The 26,911-nt window shown below is 33.1% G+C and overlaps 1 protein-coding gene across 4 annotated transcripts; it reads left to right on the top strand.

Annotated features, from left to right (window-relative positions):
• Positions 1–81: 81 nt before the first annotated feature.
• LOC108911364 (constitutive coactivator of PPAR-gamma-like protein 1) lies at positions 82–26,078 on the top strand. Of its 4 annotated transcripts, none has more exons than XM_018716280.1 (15): positions 82–164; positions 613–888; positions 950–1,236; positions 2,687–2,833; positions 2,892–3,062; positions 3,237–3,426; positions 3,830–3,948; positions 8,220–8,316; positions 8,378–8,557; positions 11,329–11,586; positions 14,117–14,505; positions 14,560–14,863; positions 17,777–18,117; positions 23,371–23,453; positions 23,509–26,078. In XM_018716280.1, exons 2-15 carry the CDS (start codon positions 678–680, stop codon positions 23,645–23,647), a joined length of 2,916 nt encoding a protein of 971 aa, XP_018571796.1. In that variant the 5' UTR covers positions 82–164; positions 613–677; the 3' UTR covers positions 23,648–26,078. The 4 variants fall into 4 exon arrangements, with proteins under 4 accessions (XP_018571796.1, XP_018571798.1, XP_018571795.1 ...); XM_018716282.1 differs by having other exon boundaries at positions 108–211; positions 8,399–8,557; XM_018716279.1 differs by having other exon boundaries at positions 108–211.
• Positions 26,079–26,911: the final 833 nt, after the last annotated feature.

The raw sequence follows: 26,911 nt of genomic DNA, 5'->3' as shown, positions 1-26,911 counted from the left end.
TTTTCTAAAATAAACGTATTTACATATTCCCGCTAAAATTTAATAATTTCGAAATAAAAACAAGTGACATGACATATCCGTCATGCGCGTTGAAATGAAAGCGGCTTCCGGTAAACATTTTGTTCATGTGTTGTTCTGGAAATCATGTATTTTATTAATTTCTTGTAAGTAGAGGTAGAAAATATCAGTTTCTTCGTAATAACATGAATATGTAAGTTATTTCTCTTTATATATTCAATTTTATTTAGATACGATATGTTCTATTATATGGAGTTTCGTAGGACTCTCTTTGCCGGCAGTTTGCAAACATGAAAATGAAAGGCGTCTAAAGATTACATGTAGTTATTTCCTTCAGTAAGGTGAAATTTTGTATTTAAGTACTGAATCGGAAAAAAATCGTAACTTGAATAAAGGTGGATTGTCTATCAATGTTTTAATCGTGTTTGCAAGCAGTGCGTATCTGTTCACTTATAATAATCGTTTTAATTGAAGTTTAGTCGCCGTAATGGCGGCTAGGGTTTCATAATTGTTATGTTTTTTTGTGCACCTGTAAAATGTTTTACTATTAAAGAATATCTTTAAATTTACTAAAATTGCTAGTTTTTTTTACAGATTCAATATGAATAAGAGTTTCTAGTTATTAATTTCTTAAGAAGCAAAAAATAGTTTGTATTAAAATGGGTGTTCACGATTTACAAAAATTTTTGGAAAGTCATAGTCTCGAAGGCGGAGCAGTATCTGTAGATCTCTTAAAGATAGCTAGAAATGTTACTCAAAGGCAGCAACCACACAATGCTAATCGTAAAATAAGACCTATTGGAAATAAGTTGAAACTAATTGTTGATGCTGAGAACTGTTTAGATCGATTATATGGAGGATATTTCTCAGGTGAGTTTGTACACAAGATTATATTAGGGACATTTGGTATTATTTGCTCGTTTCCTTTCAGATTGGGCTTGTGGTGGGCAATGGAATCGTATGGTACAATTTTTGTCACTTCTCACCCGTGCCATAGAACGTGGTAATATAGAATTGGCAGTGGTTTTTAATGGTACGATCGAACAGTGTCGCATGAACGAATGGATTGCGGAACAAGCAAATATTCGCCAAAGAGTCGGAATGGTATTAAAACATATAAACACTAAAGCTACGCCACCGCCCAAGATATGGTGGACTCCACCCACTTGCCTTAGATCTGCTCTCCGAATGGCATTACGTCATCTAGGAGTAACTGTGGTATGTTTGCATTAATATCGTACAAACATTTTTTCCATTCTTAAAAGTTGCAGCTATAGTTTGTTCAGAGTTTAAACTGAAAATTATGTCTGTTTATATTTTTTTAATTTTAAAAGTAATATAAACCACTTTTATGTAGGAAAATAATTTTTATTAATCGACATTCTTGTCTTATGTTGTGAATAAATCAAACCTAGGTACTTTTATAAAAACTATGTATGAATTGCAGGCAACTTGGCAGTGGCAAAGTGTACACGTAGACAAGGACAAGGTAGACATTGTCTACCCAAAACATTATACACTAAAACCACTGTATCTTTTCCATTGCGTCAAGCAATATTCGTTTGAACTAAGACGAAAAATCCTAGTCAAATTAGTCACTGTTTTCATATAAATGAAATGTCATCTTGACAATTCCCAAATCTGGATATCTCGCTAATTTTAATACTGGTATTCCTGGATACGAAAATATGCCAAAAAATCGATATTTCAACGCTCAGAAAATATATACAAATCTGAGTGTCAGTTCTGTTGTTTTAAAGACAAACTACAGTCTAAAATTAATACCCAACAAATGTCCTTCATTTTCTTTCACTGTAATACACTACATACATACTAAGGGTTGTCTGTGATAGATTGAGACTATGAAGACATTTATACCATCATTGTATCTCTTTTTAGCATGTTTAATAATGAATTCATGTCGGCAACGACAGTCTTTGATATTAGGACACACTCGTGACGTAATGACAATCTTAAAACGATTCTAATGTATGTACAAACTATATTTTCCAAATGTATCTATTAGCGGCCAAAAAAAGGCATCGGGTCGAATTAATTACCTCGCTGGCTGATTAAAGACCCGGCTGAGTGACGCGACACTAAATAATAGCTGGGTCAACATTTCTGAATTTGTCTTCTGGTCATTTGTCTATCATACTCGGCGAGCGAAGTATGTATTGTCCTGCTTTCTGCATTATGGAGCATGGCGATGCATATGATCAACTGGAATAGCTGCAATACTCCTCGTTTTATTTGATATATTTTGTTTAATTTTTTATACATTTTCTATTAGATATGTAGAATCATAACATTTTTATTTATTATTATGTTTTAAGTACTTAACACTTAATGTGAGTTGAATATGATATAGATACTTTTACAAAAAATAACTTAATTCGTTAGACAATTTGAATTTTTTTCTCAGTCTACCCATGAAAAAATTTCACGTTTCTCCACTGCAACTTTGTGATGCTTACATACAGATATATTCTTAATAATTTCATAAAGTTAAAAAACTTACTGTGGTAATTCTTCTAAATGTTCATGATGTATTGTTAAAAATTCATGTTTTGTATATTTAAGAAGGTAAATCTTATCAACATACCTCATAAACTCGGATCAATCGCTCTTATTTAATATCGAGATTTATTTAGAAAAAAAATTGTAGATGTGCACTATGGATGATCATCATCAGGAGGTCATTGCATATTGCCGTGAATATGGATTTCATGGGCTTTTGGCAGATGATGCTGAATATGCCGCTTTTGATCCACCTCGTTATTTTTCATCGGAGAATCTTAAGTTAACATATAAGGTATGTTTTATATTTGAAATGTTTGAAATTTATTATTTTTTTGTAATCTATTTTCTAGGGATCTATTGAAACCAAAGAATATATGATAAGTGAATTGACAAAGACATTAAAGGTGACTCAAGAACAAGTCTGCATCATGGCTGCTCTTCTTGGCAACTTCCTTTTGCCTGAAAGTGATTTACAAGACTTATACAAGAAGCTTGGTTTAACTAAAGTTCCTGCAGAAAATGTAAGTATATGAACAAACTAAAATGTTGAGTATGATACATTTTGAATGATGATATTCATCTTTCGGGTCTGATATATAAATCTGAAGACTCTATCCCAGCGTTCTGATTTATTTAATGTTGTAGTGTTTATTTTTCATGATAAATCTGTTTTCCCAATTTTTTTTTTGTTTCAGAGTGCTGAGAACAACGTAAAGAAATTAGCCGACTATGTACGTAACCTTCCTTCCCCATCTAACATGGATGGTCTAGTGATAGCTGTCTTCGGTTTGTTAGAAGACAGACGTGCGTCTAAATTTAGACAGTCAGTACAGTATTATTTAAATGGTACGGCCAGTGGATTCCTCAAATATTGTACACCTCCAAGTAAGTTTTTCAACTAAAGTCCAACTGTACGTCCTACCCTTTTACCCATTTTATAAATGATTATGAGCTACGTGACCAGTAATTTTGTGTGGAACAGTAATTTTATTTCCTTAACACAACATTCTGTTTCACCGGCTGTGATTGGTGTAATTTTTCACGAGATTCTATTCGATCAATCAGCGATCATAGGCATAACAGTTTGTTACTGTTCATCGTAAACGAATCATTAATATTGATGTCAAGATTTAGGGATTTTTCTTTATCAGTACCAGTGTGATGTTGGGTTGTTAAGCTCGGCAGCCACGTGGCTTGTAAACATTTATGAAGGCTCTGTATGAAGTTGTTAAAAGTTAATGTTGTAAGTTGCATTGAACTTCTGAGTATGTGTATTGTCTTTTTTAAGCTAATTCTAAGCCTAAGAAAAGCTCCAGCAGTACAACAAACGAAAATTCAACTGCAGCGAAAGTGGAAGATTTAGATTTGGATACTTCTGGATTTGCTTCAGAAACTACTGAACAAGAGGTGAGATTTTACACATTTTTAAAAATGTTTATGTATTTATTTATAGTACAGCAGTAAACTGGGACAAAAATGTGCTCAGTTTTGTACCAGTGTGTTCAATTTAGACAGCCACTTTTACAGCTGTAAAGCAAAGAATTGTCTTAAATAAAAGTTGTTCCAAATAATTTTTTTCACTTTTTAGTTATTTTCACTTATAGATTGTCCCATTTATGCTCGGCCGTAACTTAATTTTTTTAAATTGAACATTGTATAGTATTGCATATTTGAATTTGCCATTGAATTTATACTTTGACTTTTACAAACAAATATTGGGTTCAAGTACCTACACACCATTATTATAAAAATATTGACGTTTAGAGCTTCCTCAAAAATATCAAATATCTCCTGGGTCTAAAAAATATTTTTTAGATTCCTTTGCTGTAAAAAAATTGTAAATTAGACATTGCTCAAATAACATTCTGAAACATTAGAAAAATTTCCTAAGATATGAAAATAATTTTTTGAAGTGTTTTAAGGAAGTTTATCTGATTTGGAATTGACAAACAAATATTCATAAAAAAATTAAAAATTAATATAAGCTTTAATGTGAAGAAAATCCTCAAAAAAAAAAAAAAATTGTGACTAGTTTGGATACCTAAGAGACGAGATATTAATAAAATAATTTTTCATGATTTAGTACGGAGTCTTATGAGAATGCAGATTTTTTTGGTCTTTCCACTTAGAATTCACAACAATTGACGAACAGTTTCCACAGCAACTTGTATAAATAGGAAACCGATATCTAAGGAACCGTATGACAGCTCGTAGAAATCGATTAGGTACTTGTAAGATACATAATTTATAATAATTCTCCTTCAAACTTAACCTCCATATGTGTGGTAACGGCAACGCTGCTGTTTGGACATAGCGTATTATTTGAAGTTCGCAGGTATCCAAGCAAACAGGATGATCGAACGCGAGCGAGCGAACGACAAGGCAAACCAGCCAGCCAAGTGCAACATTGCCAAATTTAAAGGCTTACTACTTTAGTCACTAGCGAATCTACAGAAACTCTCATTAGACTTTAGACGTACCCCTGTACCCGATAAACCTCCTTAACGGAAGATATATATTCTCATGTTCATTTTCATGTTGATGAAAACCACATTTTAGTATCGTGTTCAGTTTCGGAGATATTTGGTATTTCATAGCATGTTCCAAATGTCAATTTTTTTACAAGAGTCGTGAAGTATTATCGGAACGGTGTGTACTTGGATCGAATATTTGTTTATTAAAGTAGGCCTTAAATTCAACGGCAGTTCAGAAATGTAATAATATACATTGTGTTCCATTTGAAAAAATATAGTTAGGTAAGATCGAGCATAACGCAACTTTTGTTTGAGACAGTTTTCTGTAATACTCATATTATCAGTTATGGAAGAATCCGTCTTAAGTGAATACCCTGTATATTATAACGGTACTGCAAAAATGGGTATATTTGTGTTTCAGAACCCTTTGGGTAGTAATCTTTAAATTTTTTTCCTTTGAAAAATTTATCATACTTTGATTTTTGCACTACAGAGTATCCCGAAATTAATGCAACAAAATTTGGTCACATATTCTTAAGACAACTTTAGGGGACCCGTATTTTTTGTTTTTGCCAAGTGGCTCCCTCTTTCGGAGTTACAGCCCCCTGAAATCCGCTCCTAAGGATAGTCTTTTTTTATATTTCAGAACCCTGTTGTACGAGAATCACTAAATTTGGTACACAGGGGTTTTATGATATGACATGTGGAATCTTATAGTGCTATGCTTTTTGGCGGGGAACCTTAAGACACTTTTTCGTGGGCCCCCTTGTCCTTGAAACTTAAAAAATTTAAATAATCAATAATTGAATATTTTTACAAAATCCTCAACAGAACAGGAAAGGGTGTCCATGTTTTCCCTGGTTTTTCACTACAAAAAATTACAAGATTTCTTGTATTTCAACATTTTTATAGTGTAGATGGATTGTTTTGTTCTGTCATCGTTTTACTAAAAGTTTCTTGTTTACAAAACGCCAGCCTTAAGCAGAACACGCTGTATGTGAATGCATACCTACTTTATTGATATAAGCTGGGTACACAGACATATGTATATGTCCTAATTCTTGTGCCTACATTCTTCAATGCGCACGTCAATTGGATGCACAATGTCACATTATAGATGAACACGCAGGCAATAAGTACATTGCGTCGATGTATTTCAATATGCTAATGTAAAAAGAGTCAGTAAATAAATTTTATTAGGGATACATTTATGTCATTTAATAGCTTTATTCCAGGTCTAATTTTCAGACTACTAGAAAATTGTTCCCAAAAGATTGCATTTATTATTAAAGACCTAAAAACTTTCCTGAACAATTTTTTCCAGAGTAGAGACTGATTTGACAATTCCTAAACCGCTCTAAAAGAATCCCTAAAAGACCCCGCAGAATACTTATGGAAAGTGGCTTTCTGATAATTCTTTTGAAACTGCTTTGTGATAGTTCTGATCATGTGGATCAAAAGTCAATGAGCACAAAGTCTGAAAGTCCTTTGTTTTGGACCTACGGCACCTGAAAGTTGAACTTTCCCCCCCTTACGCTACATTACGCTGCATAGTAAGAATATAGCAATGATTCTTTTTTATATAATTACATTACATTAATTGCAAATGGATCTTGTCCGATCCATTAGAAATGTTTTCAACTTCCAATTCCGACTGAAAGTAGGATACTTTTCACAAGAATCGACACGAGGTCAACTTCAAAAGCCATTTAGAGCTCAAAAAACCATTGAATTCACAGTAAAAAAATATACTATTTTATTTGAAAAAATTAACTTCTGGTCCAAATAGACTACTTCTGCAGAACCCGAAGTTGAAAACATCTCTAATCAATCGGACAAGGTTCATTAACTATTAAGGGGGTTTATCGGGTACGGAGGTACGTCTAAGGTTTAATGAGAGTTTCTGTAGATTCGCTAGTGACTAAAGTAGTAAGCCTTTAGATTTGGCAACGTTGCACTTGGCTGGCGCTCGGCTTGGCGTTCGCTCGCGTTCAATCACTTGTTTGTTTGGACACCTGCAAATTTCAAATAATACCCTACGTTGAGACCGCAGCCTTGCCGCTATCACGCATATGGAGATTAAGTTAGTCAACAACAGCAGTTTGAAGGAGAATTATTATAAATTATGTATCTTACAAGTACCAAATCGATTTCTACGAGCTATCATACAGTTCCTTAGATATTGGTTTCCTATTTATACAAGTTGCTGTGGAAACTGTTCGTCAATTGTTGCGTATTCTAAGTGGAAAGACCAAAAAAATCTGCTTTCTCATAAGACTTCGTACTAAATCGTGAAAAATTATTTTATTAATATCTCGTCTCTTAGATATCCAAACTAGTCATAATTTTTTTTGAGGATTTTCTTCATATTAATAAGCTTATATTAATTTTTTTATGAGTATTTGTCAATTACAAATCAGATAAACCTCCTTAATGTAATGTAATTTTACAGAAAATAATAATTGCTGTATTCTTACTATGCAGCGTAAGGGGAGAAAATTCAACTTTCAGGAGCCCTAGGTCCAAAACAAAGGACTTTAACTTTGTGTTCATTGATCCACGTGATTAGAACTATCATATAGCAAAGTTTCCATGAGGATTCGAGGAGGTCCTTTACCTCGAACATGGAACATTTGAGATTTGCGAATATTTCATGACAAATTTGGAGACATGACCCGTGTGTATAATTGACGCCTAAAAAAAGGTTCTGCAATTGCAATCGGACAAATCGATGTCATAATTGATGTCTAGAGATCTGGCAGGCCTATTTGCGAACAATTACATTAGAAAACAGTTTTGAAAAGTTATAATTTAAAATGACATTTCAAGTTAAAACTGAGTGTGCATCACAAGTGATATGATCAACGGGATTTCATTTGATTCTGAAACTCCTAGTTCATGGTCAAATGAACATTGTGGACAAATATGAGAATAAGCACTCTAGACAAATCTGGCACATGTTATAACGTGTTGATGAATGTATGTGAATGTATTAAGTTTGTACCCTCCGGTGTAGCCGGGTGTATGGCTTCCCTCAAGTACCACATTACGTTTTTAAATAATTGATGTCGGTGTTACGTGGAAGCAGGTAAATAACTGTGATGCAATAGTGGTGGTACTGTTCAATTGCTACTTCTAAAGAAACACAGTTTACAGATACCTATAAAAGTAGATCATAGCTAATTTACGTTATTCTTATTTCAGCAAGAAAGTTTGCAAAATTATAGACTGGCTACTGCAAATTCCATAATAACAGATTTCGAAGGATTGGACGTTAATCTCTTGAAAAATGCAAACAGCGGTAAGTTTTATCTAAGACTACAAAGAAGAAAATTTGAATTAACGCATGGTCGTTACTTTAGATGATTCTCCTCTGTCGTCAGACTCTTCAAGATTTAATGGTATATCGAATGGTTCTGTTTCCTCCGCTAAAAGCTTGGCGGGAAGCTCTTCCGGAACAAGGGTGAATCTTCTAGTCGGTTCAAATAATTCTGCAAGCAGTATACCTCCCTCTCCCAAAAATAATCAGACTTTGAAACAAGGTAATTTTAACATATTAAACAAACAGTACACTACTTAAAAATCAAACTAGTTTGCATTAGCGTGTAAATTAAGCATTACTCACTAGTACGAAACATAAATTCTTTACGTTTTAATTTGTTATGGTGACAGTATTGATGGCCGTTATCGAAGATGTCATCTCGAAGTCGCAGTTTTTGAATTATTCCGTAATAATTTAATAAAATTACATTGCTGAAGAATGTCTGTGACTATGATCTGAATGATTTAAAATTAAATTTGATTCAAATAGTATTTATATTATTGGCTGTTTATACATGTGAGGGGATCAACAATTATCTTATTTTAGGCATCCCCATAATATTTTTCAGTAATACAAAAAAAAATATACATTTTTCAATTCATGGGACTGACACATCTGTGAAAACCTTATAACTTGGCAAATGATTTAAAAAAAAATTCTAAAATTATTTTTTTTGGTATCAGATTCAGGGAAAAGGGGAAATTTCTCGGCAAGTTTGGGAACTTGGAAATTTTCCATTTTGCAAAATTTCAATTATTAAATTTCTCACAGAATTATGATTAAAATAAATGGTCGATAAATAGTCATTTACATGTTGAGTTTTGGAAATATAAATTTATTAATGGTGCTATTCTGTAACATATTACAGCGACTGTAAGCGATGATCTTCAACATTAATAATTTTTTTAGTAAATGTAATTAATAATGCAAAAAGTATTAATGAGATTTACTTTAAATGTTACAGAAAAGCAAACGAATATATCTGAAAACGTTACTCATATATCTTGTGATATTTTTTTATCACTATAAATTTATAGCACTCTAAGAAAATTACAGAATAGGACCATTAATTGTATACAATTAATATAGCATGCATTCTTAAATTTAGTGATAACAGTTATAACTTCCATACAGGCTTTCTGTGAGTATTCAGACTTACATAGCTTCCCTCCCTCAAGTACTCGGTTTTTAAGTAATTAGTACTGGTGTTAAGTGGAAGCAGATAAATAACTGTGATGCAATAGTGGTAGTACTGTTCCATTGCTACTTCTAAAGAAACACAGTTGACAAATAATTTTAGTTTGAAAGATGAGATCATCTATATTGATCTTCGGTGGCTATTATTGGAGTACTTTTAAGAGATAATTTTTTGTGTGTAAAACTGGTTTTGACAATTTCTCATAAATTGAAACATTGAAATATACAGTGTTTTTGAGGATGTTAAAGATGTCTATATTATTACTTGCTAATAACACCCTAGACCAAGGGTCGGCAACTGGCGGACCGCGGTCCAGGCCCGGACCGCGGAAGGTAAAATACTGGACCGCCAAAAATTTTTTGAAAGTATAAATTACTCAAATAAATTATTTAAAAAATGTTTTTTTTACGTTTGAGTGCCAACCTTACCATTTTTTCTAGTATTTTACAATTGTGTGTGTTTTGAGTTCTTAATGGTTAGTAAGCAGATTAAATTTGAGTTCAAATGAAAATTTGTAAGAAATATGAATTTTTTTTCTGGACCTCGTTAAACATTTTTAAAAATATCCGGACCCCATCTAAAATTACTTGCCGACCCCTGCCCTAGACAGTATTTATTGTTGTCATATTTTGGTTGATGGTAGAGATTTTGAGAAAACATATTTTTGAAATATGAAATCAATAAATAGTCGGTTTACTGACATGATTTTTATAACACTTCTCTGAATTTGTTCCCGTTCAACATTAGCGTATTGCCGTCCAAATCTCACATAATCTCTTAAATGTGTAACCTGCCACTTTTAACTATGTGAACCTCAGGATACGCAGTTCATTTGGAATTTGATTACAATAAAAAACATTCAAATTTAGACATATGTACTGTCTTTAAATGCGGAGTAACAACTGACCCCTTTCGTTTTGTCACCATTGACCTGCACATCTCCCTCTGCATGCATTGTAAGTTGCCAACAATCTTAAAGTGCATTATAAGAAACTAATTATAACTCAACTATTTATTTGATTAAAAAAAAAGAATTTCAGATTCATATTCCGCTGACTGACCCCCATTTAACACGTTCGCTGCCGACTATGGTAACTAAGTCCGTGCCCAGTGCCAGGTATGTTTTTTATGGAAAACTAAAAATTTTGCCTTAAAAACTTCTTTAAATAAGTATGCAGATGTAACAAATGTATTTTGCCGCTTCCTGGTAATTTTTTTTTGACGGGCTGGAGCCTCCATGGCACTGGAGGTCTAATTTTGAGACTGGGTGCTATTGGACGCATTGGTGCGTCCGTTATTTCCTCATAATTAGTGACCTACGAAATATGACTTACGAAATATATTTGAAATGGAAAAAAATTTAAACAAATATTTGATAATCCACAAAATAAACAAAATGTGTAACAAAATTTAGAAAATATGAAAACAAAATGAACACCAATAAAGGTCAAAAATAAATAAACAGACTTTCTATATTAAAACATAAGTATCGGTAAACATAAATTGTGTAAAAAAATGTACATTCTTCAATAAACATTGTAGAAAAAAAACAATCTATTTGCTAATAGTTAATTGCTAATACCGAACAAACTACCTCACATTGAATAGAAACGGAGCATAGTTCAGGTTGACGCGCCAGCGCGTCAAGGGCAGTGAACGTGTTAAAGTTACACCCTGTATAAGAAAGAAACTTTATTATTATGAGAAGTGATCCCATTTGATTAAGAAAATTCTGTATTGTTTTTTAAGATTTGATCAACTTTCATATTTATACCGACCCTCTTTCATTTCAGCTAGCATAAATCTTGTTACCCCAACTGTTTCACCGGACGTGCTACGTACTGCATCTCTGCGCCATCAGAAGGGTCTGATGGCCCCCATGATTTTGCACGTCTTAAGTACACAAGAAGTGCGTTTGCCTTGTCTGATGGAAGACGAAGGTAACAGAGAATTCCCTCCAATACACGATATATATCAACCTTTGCGACAGAAGGTGTATGCCGTCTTGTTCAACCTACATCATCTGAGATATGTCCATACGAAAAAGAAAGGTAAGTTTTTTCTCAGTATTATTGTAAAACTTTGGTAAACGAGGATTTAATAATAAATTTGAGATGAAAAAAAATTGTGTAATTTCTTCCGCAAAGTACCACATTACCAGTTAATGATAATGCTGGCGTGTTCGGAAGTAAATTATTTAACTGTTGTAGAATGGAGTAGGATGTGATTCAAAAACTACTTAAGAAATACAGTTAACAGTTCATTCTGTTTATAATGTATACAGGGTGTATTTAAATGGAGGGGCACAAATGATACCAGAGATTCCTTGGGTGAAAATAAGTCGATTTAACCTAACATACCTATATCCCAAGTCGCATAATAAAAAAGATACAGGGTGTCAAAGTGAAAAATAAAAAATGGTTTTTCCTAAATAATTTCTATAATTTTAGTCAGAAATGTTTCAAATTTTCAACAGATAGGTTTTTTAATGATGGGAAAAATAATATGATCATGATTTTTGAGTGTTGAGTACGTGGCGCCCTCTGCAGGCAACGTTATGCATTGAATATGTAGGAACTTTTTTGCCAACCCCCGTATACAGCTTTCAGTAACAAAATATGAAATATTGGACTTTTTTGAACAAAAAAGATATACTTATTGAAAATGGCTAAAGCCAACCGTTGAGGAGATATTTTTAATTTCATAAATTAGTGTTACGGATTTATACCTCCACGAATTCCAAGGACTTAAATAATAGAAAAAAACGAGTAAGTCAATGTCATTTGATAATAGTCGTAAATTACAATTTTGAAGTATTAGTTTAAAGTGTTAACTGATTTTAGTCACTATTTACCTGCGTCCTAAATATTAAATAGTTTTGGAATTGAATAAAATAACAAATTATGTATACTAATGACGAGTATGTCGATATGTTGCAGGAAAATGGAAATTACTTCAAATAACCTTTAAAAATCTTGTTTTTCTTTTATTGTCAGCCAATTGTTTCTCTTAAATTATCTGTTGTTAAGTGACTCTTGGTTTTAGTTGTTTTGCTCTTTTTTCTAATAATTATTTTTAAACTAACAATAAAAGTATTTTGCAATATTTTTTCACCTGAACTGTTATTTCATATGAGATTTCTTGAATGCAGGGTTTAAATAATTTGACATGCACAAGAAAATCTGTTTTTTAATAAAGACACCGAAAAAACAATTAAATAGAAATTATACAACAAGTGTATTCACATATGCTAGAATATAACGCAAAAAGAGTAAAGTAAATTTAAAACAGGAAAAATAATGTTGTCTCCGTTGATTCCTGAGCCCTGTTTTGGTTTTAAATACAGATACACAACTAATAAGTACTGCAAGGTAATGCGTTCTGAATTTATTAACAAAAGTGTCTGTTTGTACCTTGGTATTCATGGAGGTATAAATCCGTAACACTAATTTTTTGAAAGTAAAAATATTTCCACAACGGTTGGTTTTAGCCATTTTCGATAAGTATACCTTTTTTGTTGAATAAAGTCCAGTATTTCATATTTTATTACTAAAAGCTGTATACGGGGGTTGGCAAAAAAGTTACTACATATTCAATGCATATCATTGCCTGCAGAGGGTGCCTCGTACTCGATACTCAAAAATCGTTATTGTATTATTTTTCCCATCATTAAAAAACCTATCTGTTGAAAATTTGAAACATTTCTGACTAAAATTATAGGAATTATTAGGAAAAACCATTTTTTATTTTTCACTTTGACACCCTGTATCTATTATGCGACTTGGGATATAGGTATGTTAGGTTAAATCGACTTATTTTCACCCAAGGAATCTCTGGTATCATTTGTGCCCCTCCATTTAAATACACCCTGTATACTAGAAAGGTCGGCAAGCTCCGCTGACGCGGAGTTGACCTTTCTCACAGGCTTACGGCTCTCGGGCCACGCTGTGACATGAATACAGCTGCGCGGTGCTTTCCTCGCCGGTTGGTAAATATATAACATTATTTGGAACACCCTGTATATAAAAGTCATCAACATCGTAACTTCATAATTATCTCTAGACCGTTCGAAGTTCAGCGCAATATTTTTAGACATCCTGTGTATAAAAACATATTTGAAAAGTTATATTTTTTTCATATTAAAAGATTAAAAAAGAAAACTCCATAATGAAAGTAAAATACGGTAATATGTAAAAAAAATTCTTAGGGATCCCGTACGAGTTTCTAACCGTGGACCTCTGGAACGCAATGCGACACTTTTACCGCTGTTCCATCATCACCTCTAGACAGGGTTGTCCATATCGGTAACTGAATTCCCATTCATAGCCGAAGTAAACAGACATTTTCATAATGTTAAAATAAAAATTGTATTTTTCTGCCGTAAAATCGTCCACGAAGGACTCGGAACGGTATAAAACATAAAAATAGTCGCCCATCGCCGGAAAATTCAGTTTTGGCAATTCTGACGCTTCTACCAGTAAAAAATTTTTTGTTTTTATTTCTTTTAGTTGAGAGGTAGATTTTTGTTGTCGTTAAGTATTTGGTTGTTCTGCAATATAGAAATTGACAATTCTTTTTCAGAATCTGGTGATGTGTCAGAAAATGCTCCACAACCAGACATCCTTATAAAAGAATGGATCTACAGCCGTTCCAATCCATATCAGTACCCCGAGGAAGTGAAAGCCGAGCCATTGTCTTGGGCTGTGCCGACTTTACAACGGTTATGGTTCGGACCTTCCGTAGATGACAAGAGGAGGCGCATGCGAGCTTTATTGTCTTGTCTTAATTCTGATACGCCTTTAATATTAAACACGGCGTATGTCCCACAACACATGCTCATCATGGCGTGCGTGTTAAGGTACGTCATGTCCCAAGATAGGCCAGTAATGCGCCGACATGAGCTCGACGCCTTTTTGTGCCACGCCTTCAATCCGAATCTTATGAATCCTCAGTATTTACAAGAACTAACGGTAAGAATCAAATATAAATTTGTAGCTTTGCATTGACATTTTGTTTATTCTTAGTTAAATGTAGTGACTAGTCGCGGTGTACAGTTGGCAGCTCTGTTTATGAAGGGTGTTGATATGGCCCTCCTGGCCAATGACGCTTGTGGGGCACCTCTGCCTTGGTTGATGTGTTGTCCTTGGCTGTATTTTGATGGCAAATTATTCCATTACACTCTCACTAGGTCGGCGCACGCCAAGAACATATTAGAGGTGTGCGAGAACTACATCGAACGAGTGGTGAAGGTGGAACGTATGAGGAAAGCCATCTTGGAAGGTCTCGATGTTAAATTTGCCAAGGTTCCTCTTCCACCTTTTACAGGAGGTAAGAAGTCTAACCAAATAAGTTTTTTATCTAGTTTTTAACCTTAAGTGAATCCTTCACTGTTATTTGTCTTCATTTAAAACTTCTATTGCGGCCGTCGATTCTGTATATTATACCATTGTGCGGCCATGGGCTCGCTATTTTTGTTTTTACATTTTGCAGGCTGTAATGAGAGCAAATTAATTCTATTATATTAATCCTATAACATTATTTTTGAAATAATATTATGATGCCTTAAACATGATTACAAATTTTTAACAGCAAAGTAGAAGTAATAAATTAGATAACAACAAATTGATGTAGTATGTAAAAAAAGTTTATTAGAATAGTAGACCAATCAATAGAAGTTTTGTTTGTGATAAAAATATTAGTAGCAAACGCACTGTGCCATCATATAAAAGACTGCAGGTATATGCTTATGTTTCCTACTCAAATTTATCACTATTTAATTTTTTATAAACATTTTTTATGCAGAAAAATACGTTTTTTTTAGTTCTTTTTTTGCTTATAAAACCTAAACTAACGAAGTAATCTGAATGCTATAAAAAAACAATTGTAGAGAATCGAAATACGAATAAAACGAGAGGCCGATCGATCTGATCAGATAATTAGAAACGAAGAAAACCCGGAAAATCGGAAAAAGACCCCGCAACTATCCTTATGGTACGAAACTTTGCTGAATGATAGTCCTCAATGTGTCGATCAAAAAAGTCCATTGGACCTAGGTCTGAATAACTACCGGTCTGAAGCTACAGCCTTCTGAAGTTATCAAATCCACATGCTCGATGACCATCTAGTCCAACGATTTACGGGAGAATGAATAAAAGCAAATATTTCTTTATAAAATGACCAAACTGGTTGTTTCTTGATGTATTTTCGTGTGCTGAATGTGAATCCGTGGTCAAAATAGTTGTATCATCCTTCAGTCTCCAGAAAATCGGTAAAGCACCTACTGAAGAACAGCGATAGCGACACGTACTGCTTGAGCGACATCTTATGTTTTTTACGCATGCTGAACTTATCCGTCATCAGCATATCTGCAGCATTTCTCAGTCTTCGGAAAATAGTTGCAAGCACCTTCTTGACTTGACTTGATGGTCATCGAGCATGTGGATTCGAAAACTTCAGAAGGCTGTAGCTTCAGAACGGTAGTTTTTCAGACCTACGTGTCATGGACTTTTTTGATCAACACATTGGGGACTATCATTCGACAAAGTTTCGTACCATTCTACCGGGACCGGTTTTCTATAAGAATAGTTACTATTACATTCATTACTCCTCCATTTTTTAAGTTGGAGAGCTGACCCTGTGCACAAAAGTAGTAAATTATATGTACTTTAAAGTAGAGAACGCATTAGACTTTCGTTTCGATCGCATCACGGTCTCCTGAGATTCTTTGGAAAATATCGGAGGAGAATGCGATGCGAGCGAGACTAGCTCACGAATGTCTAGTACGAATGCATACATTATAAAACATGGGAAGGAATTGTGCCACGCGTGGCCGAGACTAGCACGGTCCGCGATGCGACGGGACCGCGACCGCCTAATGCGTTTTCTTAAGTGTGAACAAAGCAAACGGACCATTAGTTTTGGCATAATCGCAATTTTTTGGAGCACTATTTTGCAAAGTATCTGAATGCGTTGGAGGTGGTGCGATTTTAATTTTTAAGTCGGATTTTAAAAGTAGAAGTGTAATACTACAAAACGTATTTGAAATTTTCCGATAAAATGATGCGAAATAGGTGAAAAATTCCAAACATGCTCAAAAACGGCCGAGCGCGCGTACGCGGTTGAGTAGTTGGGGAAGATCGGGAGTTGAGGGGCAGTGGATATAATATAGGTATACAAAAAATTTGTGATTTACACTATAATACTCGTAGGTCACCTTTAACTATTTTTTAGTGCTAAATATTAAATGAGTGTTTTCTTAAAAACAATTAATGTTATCAACTTTCAATTAGAACAAGGTGGCTATTTATTTTTTAATATTGAGTTAATTTTTTGATATACTGAACATAAAAAAATTGTCAACTTTCTAGTCAGTGCTTTTATTAGAACTTCAGAATTTTAAATTTTTTTGCCAGTGAAGTGTACCAATAAGTGTACTTTGAAATAAATCACTTAACTGAGAAAGAAGTATTTGCAAAATATTAATTTAAAAAAATAACTGATCATGAAAGCTCTCTTAATACAGTTTTCAAAAATGTATCCATTATTTTTGGGTAGAATGACCTGAATTTTTTGTTCATAGTTTCGACACTGCATAAGATTTTTAATTCCATAGTGAAAATGTCATCATTTCCTCGCTTTAATATTAATTTGTAAAACTACATGATAAGCAAAAAAATTAATTATTTTATTTAAAGTTATTATTATTCATTATAAAATAAAGTCAATAAATGTATGAGTTTATATTTATGTTATGGAAGTCGGACGGTAATGTTTGAAATTTTATTTGACACGCCAAACTTTAATAAACTGTTAATTTACAACCTTTAAGAGAGTTCTAATATTTTCGCTACATGAATATGTAAGATTATAGATTATTTCTACATTTAAGAAAAATATCCTAGTTTTCATTTAATATAATTAGGTATGTTCTAACACAATTTGCGTAATCGCTAACAGCATAAAACTTGGTTGTACTGACACGTTTTATAAAATTTCAGCTGCAACTGTAAGTTGCATAATTTAAGACCGTTCTACCTTGAGATTGTATAACCTGTTGCAGAGTCCTGTTACCAATTTTAATGGATGTAATTCTTTTAAAACTAAATATCTTTGTTATTAAAAAATGTTGTCAAGACAAAATTATTTATATTTATTCTTACAAATGCCACTTAAAAGGAAAACCCAATTTTTCCTGAAATTTAAATTTATTTTTATTAAAATAACACGTGCATTTGTTTACAGCTCCTATGCTTAGACAGGGGCTCCCCCCACCTCACTGTTTGCCAGCAATGAATTTACCATCGAATAGAGGTACATCAACCTTGCGCCAGAGGCCGATACCGTCCAGGGGTGGTCAGTTACAGGTTGCCGGCGTGGTAGTGGGTTCCTGGGGGGCAAACTACGGCTTTCAGCCAAACATGAGGCAGCAAGTCCTTCCCGCTGGCGGGGGATTTCCTCCTCAGGGTAGAGGCAGAGGCGGCGGAGCTATGGGAAATTATCAGAATACTTATGGGGGTAGGGGAAGAGGACAGAATCGCAAACCTGGACCTCCGACCTTTCCAGTTAATACTCGAAGGAATCAGGTAAGTGATTATGCAGTTTTTTATGTCGTATTATTAGAAATTTTTGTGCTAATGAATTTTTTAATACCTGCTTTTTTAGTTGGTTTTGATTCGAGCCCTTGCAATTTATTTATTATTTTTTTTTCATTATTTAATTGTTTTAAATTGCTTACAATTCTTTACATGTTGCTTATACATTAATTAAAAAAAAAAATACATTTTTGTAATGAGTGAAGTAATGAGCGAGAATATCCTACACAGTATGTTTTGTCCTGATTTTTTAAATATTTAAATAAAAGCAACAAAATCAAGGATTAAAAAGGTATGGTGTAGAATAAATAGAAAATACAAGTATTTATAATAGACTGATTTCTCATTTTTTGACTACATCCTATGAAAATAGATTAAAAAATGAGTACGTCGGTTTAGTTGTAGTAATTTTTAGAGCTTTTTAGTGTATCTTTTCACTGCTTTTGAAGTTTTATGAGTAATTCTTTCAGTGCTGTCAGGTTCATTACTTCCAACATTTGTCAAGTTTGACAGATATTGGCAACATGTATGCATATACATATTTAACGTATATTTCATTTCATGCATTTTTCTTAATATTTTTGGGCAAGGTATTCTCTACAGGAGGTATCGTGTAAAACATGATATTTATGCATCTTGCTTATCAATTTGCCTGTGATGACGTTCATTGCAATAAATGTTCGTGTTTGTGTTATCGAATTTCATTGTTGGTCATCCTCATATGTTGAATTATGTCATGTTCATTTTTGCCGATAATTGGTTGACTGTCAGTCTCCGATAGTTCTGGGTAACTTACTTTGATGTCGATCTATCCAGATAACTTTTTCTTCAGTATTTGTTATCCAAAACAAGTTATTTTTCAGGAACTGAAAGAATATCCATGAACTGGCAACATGCACAATTTTGCTAATTTAGTCTATCATGTATCAGTAACAAGAAAAAAGTTAACTCATGTACGAGGGTAAAAATGATTACCCTACATTATATCAGTTCCTTTTTAATTAATGTCATTTATAACTGTCACAGGGATGAGGTAATTAACTAAGTCTGAGTTGGTTGTTCACGAGAATTGTGGTGGTCGCAATTTTGATCTGAACGCAAAATGGTTGTTTTCCTGCATTTATAATATGTTTTCTAAGAATATGAACTTCATTGCGGGTAAAAATTGTAAAAATTGAAGTTTTGACACGTGTTTGAAAAAAATCATTTTTTTTTTTTACTTATTTTGAATAAACAATACCATTAAAATTATATCATCCCAATTGTTGGTTAATGTTCTTTGTAATTTTATAAAGAAACACTTTAAATTTTCATAATGATCAGTTCATAACTTTCTGAGCTAGAGTTCCCGTGAATAAAAAAAATGTCGTTTCGACAAAAACTAGTTTGATGATTTGCGAAAACTAGAAATTTGAGAAAGTTATTAATAATATATAGAGTGCTTTCCAATCAATCAGTGACTCCAGTACAATTTAGCAGTCCTTCTTCCTCAGGCATCATTCTGAGCTTGCATCTGTTCTTTCCTTGCTTAATAAACGACTAGAATCCCTGAACAAGCACTCTGCCCTACCTGCTGTATGCCCAAGTGCTGACCAGAGGCATTTGGTTTTAGGCATAAAATCTAAACGAATGAGAAGTTTTGAAATTTAGGCAGCATATTCTTGAATAATTCTACTAACAATTTGCGCAATAAAAGAAAAAATCCGATTTTTTGAACTTCCTAATATGGTTTCCCTCCATCTAATATTTTTTTTGAGTGAATTATGATTAAAAGTACTTATCATGGAAACATCCATGTTTTGTCATGATTTAATTATGTTATTAAGTAGGCAATGTCAATAATGTCTGTCAGTAGCTTCTTCTTTTCATTTTCATTTTGAACTCAAAGATAGGGAGAGGAAAAATAGGAATAGCATATAATGTCATCATGGAAATAACTGCTGTAAAATTACTAACGAATAAACATCTAAAACATCAAAAAGCCAAATTGTGTGAAATATTGTGAAATATTTTGTTTATTATAGCAGTTAATCTCTAAAACGTAAATTTGATATAAAAATGTAGAGAACTAAATCATTCTAAAATAACATATTCCAACTTGATATTTCAAAATTACATTAAAAAAGAAAAATGTATATTAGATACCTCGTTTTTTTGTTGTTGCTGCTGTTATAATTTCACAATATTAAGTAATGGAAAAAGTAATGGAGAAATAATAAATAGAAATATGACAATTGCGAGTATCTCTGAAGCCACAGATAGTCCCACCTTAGAAGTAGTCAGAGTGCTTGTTATTTTTCCTCTACCTAATATTTGCTTAAACCAAAATCACCAATATCAAGATATTTGCACAAGGGTAGCATGATCTAACCCAGGCGTTCTTAAGCTGTAGTCCGCCAAGTAGAGATGGGCAATGGGAAATTTTCCGTCCCGGAAAGTTTCCAAAACGGAAATTTTCCGGGAAGAAATAATCGAAGCTTGAGAAATTTTCCCTGAAAAGTTTCTGAAAAAATTTCCGTCGGAAATTTTCCGGGAATATTTCTAACAATTTGTAAACTTGGAGCCAATTTTACTTCTAACTTCTACGAACATTGAACATACACAAAAAATCGTTGGTTAATTTCGTATTTTCGGTTAATTCGGAATACCAGAAGACCATATTATCCAAATAAGTTGGAAAACACTTACACTTACTTATTTTAATCTTTGTTAAGTCTACAATCTACATAATAGAGAGCAATACAAGACTCATAAATTGCCTCCTTTTCAAATTTAATATGAATTTTGATAGTTGAACCAAAGTACAATTACATTTTAAAACTAGTATAATTATTTAATGTATTTACTATTTGTTTGTTAAAAAATAAGGATAAATATTGTATACTGTATAGTGTTTACGTACTGTAACCCTCAGCATGTAATTTTTTCTAATGGATGATTAATACATAATTTATATTTTTCCTATACCAATATAAATAAAAATGTATATAAGTATTTGGTCTTTTTGGAAAGCTGATGGTATGTAGAACATAATACCAAATCCAAAAAAAATTTTGAAATTTTCGGAAAATTTCCGGAATTTTCAATGGAAACTTTCCAGGAATTTTCATAGTTTGGGAATTTTCCCATCTCTACCGCCAAGTTTCTGAGAACATTTAACCACCAATAACAACTAATTAAGAAAATGCACTATCTTATGTGAGGGTGTAATTTATTGTTTATCTTTCCAAAATTTACATTTGGGGTGCAATTTAGAATTAATCAAACCCATTTAAATTGGGACTTATATCTAATAGCCTAAGAGCTGGCATGATTTTTTTCCCATCATTTGTACCACATTAATGTTGAAATATGGTTTAAAGTGAACAAATATTGCTGCATCTGCCATTGCAAACCGACAGCGTTTGGCCGGAGGCGACTACTCAAATTTGTACCACCTGCAGACTATGAAATTCGGCTTAAGGAATACAATTTGACCACAAAAGTGAAATGTCAGACAAAATAATTGGTAGCGTTTCTTAATTACATCCAATAATAGGGCTTCACTATAAACTTCATAGCAGTCTGTGAGTGCAAGCGAGATGAACTCAGGCTCGCAAACGCGCAGCGGACTGAGAAGGATATATTATTCGATTTAATACATTGGATGCATGTTTAGTGGCTCTGTAAATAGATTTGTACGAAAATAAACACAAGAAAACATATATTTTATTGAAACTTAACATTCAGTAATAAGAAAACTAAACATTATACACTCTGAAATAAAAAATACGAAAATTTTGCCGCTTTGAGGGACACTTATTTGTTTTAATCTGAAGTGTGTATACATTTCATTGTTTTCTAATGGCGTGTCTATAAACTTGTCGTGCTATATTTTTCAACTTATAATCGTCTATCTAAAGTAAGTTAAAACTTATACTATTACGAAAGCCATACTTTCAGCGTGTGTATTTTTTTTCTAAACATTGTTTATTTTAGCATTCCTGTGTCTCGACGGGGGAGTCGTTGGCTAAAAGCCCCAATTTTTTTGCTTGCCAAAATTATCAAATTCAGATATACTATAATTCAATATTAGTATACAATGCACGCTCGTTAATCTGCTGCCACGTTTTTTTGAATGCCACGAAAATAAAAAGCTTCATTAGGCCGTCATGTAGGATTGCTAAAATAAAAAAATGTTTAGAAAAAATACACACGCTGGAAGAATGGCTTTCGTAGTGGTATGTTTTAACTTATTTTAGATACACGATTATGTTAAAAAATATAGCATGACAAGTTTATAGACATGCCATTAGAAAAGAATGAAATGTGTACACACTTTCGATTAAAACAAAGTTGTCCCTCAAAGTGGCAAAATTTTCATATTTTTTATTTCAGTGTATAATTTTTAGTTTTATTATTACTGAATGTTGTTTCAATAAAATATATGTTTGCTTATATTTATTTTCATACAAATCTATTTACAGAGCCACTGCGCGTTTGTGAGCCTGGAGTCATCTCGCTTGCACTCACAGACCACTACAATGTTTACGGTGGAACTCTATTACTGGCTGTAATTAAGAAACGCTACCGACCATTTTGTCTGCCATTTCACTTTTGTGGTCAAATTGTATTCCTAAAGCCGTATTTCACAGTCTGCATGTGGTACAAATCAAGGAGTTTTTGAAATATAAAACAAATTTGAGTAGCCGCCTCTGGCTAAACGCTACCGATTTACAACGGCAGACGCAGCGATACTTGTTCACGTTAAACCATATTTCAACATTAATATGCTCATCCTTTGGTGCAAATGATGGGGAAAAAATTATGCCAGCTATAAGTAACTAGGGGTCCAAAACAACAAAGAAATATTGAAAGGAGGTCTGTGGTAAACAAAAGCTGATCTAGCGAATTATGCTACTGGTAGGGTTAACGTGAAAAGTTGGTAGGGTGTTTCATTTTCGGTTTGTAAACTACTAATAGTTACTTACTGTTACTTACTTATGCTCTTGTCTTTAATCCATGTATGTAAACATCTAATGCACCAATAACTAATAAAAATTAAAATTGCTTTTGACCATAATTAAAAATATATCGTTTATGTTTGTTTATTAATTTTCATTAGTTTTTGTAGAATCACTTTATTAGATGATTAATTTACAATATGAAATTTTTTGTATTTTATATATACATATTTTTTTTGTGGTAGCTTGGTACCTACTTTTACTCCCCTAATTACTCTACTAAATTTCAATTTTCTTGTAGGCAAACAAAAAACGTAACACTAACAAATCTAACAAGGGTCAAAAGCCGCAGGGACCGACATTAACAGTTAAAACTGAAAGCGGGTATGTAAAATCAGCGAAGAGCTCGAATTGAATAAACCTCGTTTTCTATTTCCAGAGACGTTCCAGTGAATGATGTGATCCTGACAGAGGACGGTTCTACGAGTACAGGAGGCAAAAAAGAAGACTGCAACAAGAGCACAGAACACAAGGGTCAAGGGGACGCTCCTTGCAGGGTAGATGCCACCTCGAATTAAGATTCTAAGCGTGGAACTCGTGTGTTGTGTGGTCTGTATGAGGGATGTATGTGACTTTATTATTTTTTTTTTTGTATTTTTTGTATACAAATCGTGAGGAAATGGTTATTATAATGCCACTCGCTATAAAACTTGCGGACACCGAGACAGTGACTCTTATAAAGTGCCCCGAAACAAAACAACTGATTTTAATTCGCGTTAGCTCGACAACGATAATCCACGAGAGCAGTGTTGGTGCTGGTATTGGTCGGTTAACAATGGTAGGTCTTTACAGGGTTGGAACGATGTATCGACACTGCTATAGCTGTGTTCAGATGGTCTGCAACGCTGACTGATTGTTTGAGAGCATATGTATATTTTTCTATGTTTGTTACAACTGTTATAATTATATATTGACTGAGAAAGGGCGCTATAAGTGCTACTGTGATCATATTTATGGTATTTATACGTTAGATCTGTTGAATGGAGCAATGTAGATTGTCAGCGACCCACGATCGAGACAGTTTATATTGCGCAGAAGATGGTTAAGGATGGTTCGCTATATAATATATATATATTCGATGACCTTTCGGTGTAATATTTGAAATTTTTCAATAAAACCGAATCAACCGTATAAGTCTTTTTGTGAATTATAAACTTACTAAATTCATATATAAACGCCTCGGGGAAATTTTTCCACCGTAGTCAAACGCAAAGGCTTTAAATGCGTTGCACATATACGATTTTTTGTGTATTATGGCATCGTGTGACTTTTTTTGTGTTATCTTTACATTTGTTTACAGAGTGGTGCGTACTGTGAGTGTATGTGAAAAAAATACCTTTGGGTATTGAAGTACTTTTTTATGCTTATATTTTTCATAAGCAGGTCTAAATATCCAAAGGTAAGATTAAAACGTAATTATCACTCATTTCAATTCGGATGGGTTGAGTCGTAAATGTGCAGCGAGCCTAAAAGTTTGTTTACTCCTTGAAGTGGTTCGATCTGATAAGGATTTTTGTTGTAGGAAAATTAAAATCGTGAACAATTCTAATCTTCGCTATGACCTTTGGTTGTTAAAACAAGTTTTTTTACACGACTATGTAATTCCCTTGAAAATTCTCGTTTGCTTGTGCAAAATAACGTGGCCCTTATATGTGAATTTGGTAAAATTTGAAATTTGACATTTGTCCTCACTGCAAGATACAATCATTTGTATCGTTTATAAAAAATTGCCCAATAAAATGTACAAACACTTCTATGTATATTAGTCCTAAATGAGAGTTGGTCCGACTTCTTCCGTTAGAGACGTGAAACCGCCCATTCGATTAGTATTTCAGATGGGACATTTAACGGAAAAAGTGCACAACTCGTAATCGAAAATTTAATGTTCAGATTTGCGCTATTGCTCATAGGAGACAATATAGCTTTTAAATACACTGAACTTGTAACTGGAAACAACAAAGTAATTGTCACGAAAACATTAAACCAATCGAATCAAATGGATTCTTAATTTAATACAAAGATATTGCTTATCAAAAGAAACATGAAATATGACATTTTTAATATTTTAGTAGCTGTTTATCCTTACACGTAGTTCTTGAATCGATCAATTTAGCTCACAAAGATATAGTAATATATTAGAAATTTCTCCATAACCGGACGAAATTCTAGTGGTTGTTCATAAAATATGTATCCCTTGTGTTGTAAAATTGTTGCTGTTTTCTTTGATGTATTATGGCGACATAAACATTCGCATGTATTTCCTTTAAATACTTTATAAGGTTGCTTCTTTTTTAGTTTTTAAGCGAATGTATTTTTGGGAGGGTTTTTTGTTTATTTGGAATATTTTTTGCTAGTAATCAGTTTTAATATATGTTTATGAAAATTGCCCTCTTATTGTTTAAATAACAATTTATAATCTTATATAATAGTATAATCTAATGCTTAACATATAGCGATATTTGGAAATGTAGCGTATTACAAAGTTTATTTCTTCCCTTTTAATCTATTTAATTCACTATATGCAAGATATTTAACATTGTAATTTCTGATATATATGTGTATATTGGCTCTGTGGGTGAAAGGGCATCCATAATTAAATATAAAAGTATAATAATTAGAAATAGTAATTGTGATTTTGGAAAACTTGGGACAATATTGCTCCTGTGAACATGATTTTATTTATTATATCGGTCATTTTTGGAAATTCAATTGCTTACGCTGTTGTCTTGATGTTTATTCTGAAATCACCGTGAATCCAGTTTCACTTTTTTCTTGTATCCAATTTTTAAAAACAACTATTCAACTGTTAAGACAGTTTATGTAAAATGGGCATCAGAAACATTTAAATTTATGTAAATGTTAGCAGGCAGAACATGTTAGAAAGGTAAACGCGAGTTTTCTGTGCAGTTGAAAGAGTTTGTTTGATATATAATATACAATTGAACCATTTATGTCATTTATTTTCATCTCCCCTATCATTTCCTTACAAGAAGTTTAAATTGTAGCAGCGTTTCATTGATAACTAGGGTTACCAGATCTAGTTCATGTCAGACCCGGAGAAATAAATAAATGCCTAAAAAAAGGGTCTCGGAAAAACTGAGAGTCCGACTGTTCTCGAACAAATCGATCTCTAAAAAAAAGGACGTACTCAGGAAATATCTATTTCTCTACCTGGACCGGAAAATAATTGATGACTAAAAAAAACTGACAGAATCAGGACATATGGAGAAGAAATCACAATTTTTCCAGGAAACCCGGAAAAATTACATGTTAACCCGGAGCCCGAAGATGTACCATCAAAACCCGAAGGCTCCGGGTCAAACCGGGATATCTGGCAACCCTAGTGATAACTTGAATTAAAAGAATTATGTTTTGATGGTAGAAATAGGCGGGAAAATAGTTTTGCTTTTTTATTTTTTTTTTTGTATATGCAACCATGAATACACTAAAGTGTAAATATGATTTGCCAGTACTGGCGTATTCTACAAAATTGAATAAACGCATGGTTTTGGTAAAATTTTGGAAGTTTTGCTCCAGCCCTTTCAGGAAAATATTAAAATTTATTATTGTTGATGAATTTGGTAAAACATAGTTATCACCAAATCATTTTCTTCCTAAAATATTCGCCTTCTACTATGACTACAAAAAATGGTCGACGACATCCTTTATTAATAGAAACTACGGACAAATTCACATTGTGTCTAAGGCATAATTGTGATAAGAGCAGTGACTTAAATATACTACCCCCAGACAGTTTCATATAACTCTTGGCATGGGCGTCC

Source organism: Anoplophora glabripennis, unplaced genomic scaffold (genome assembly GCF_000390285.2).
Source record: "Anoplophora glabripennis isolate ALB-LARVAE unplaced genomic scaffold, Agla_2.0 scaffold460, whole genome shotgun sequence".
Lineage (NCBI taxonomy): Eukaryota > Metazoa > Arthropoda > Insecta > Coleoptera > Cerambycidae > Anoplophora > Anoplophora glabripennis.
Note: the sequence above shows the minus strand (reverse complement) of the source record. Positions and strands in the feature narration are given on the sequence as shown.

Excerpts from the sequence above, each read along its gene's own strand:
- LOC108911364 (XM_018716280.1), top strand. The coding sequence starts at position 678 with ATGGGTGTTCACGATTTACAAAAATTTTTGGAAAGTCATAGTCTCGAA. Across the intron at positions 2,834-2,891 it reads ATCTTAAGTTAACATATAAG|GGATCTATTGAAACCAAAGA; the intron begins GTATGTTTTATA and ends TCTATTTTCTAG. Across the intron at positions 18,118-23,370 it reads TTAATACTCGAAGGAATCAG|GCAAACAAAAAACGTAACAC; the intron begins GTAAGTGATTAT and ends ATTTTCTTGTAG.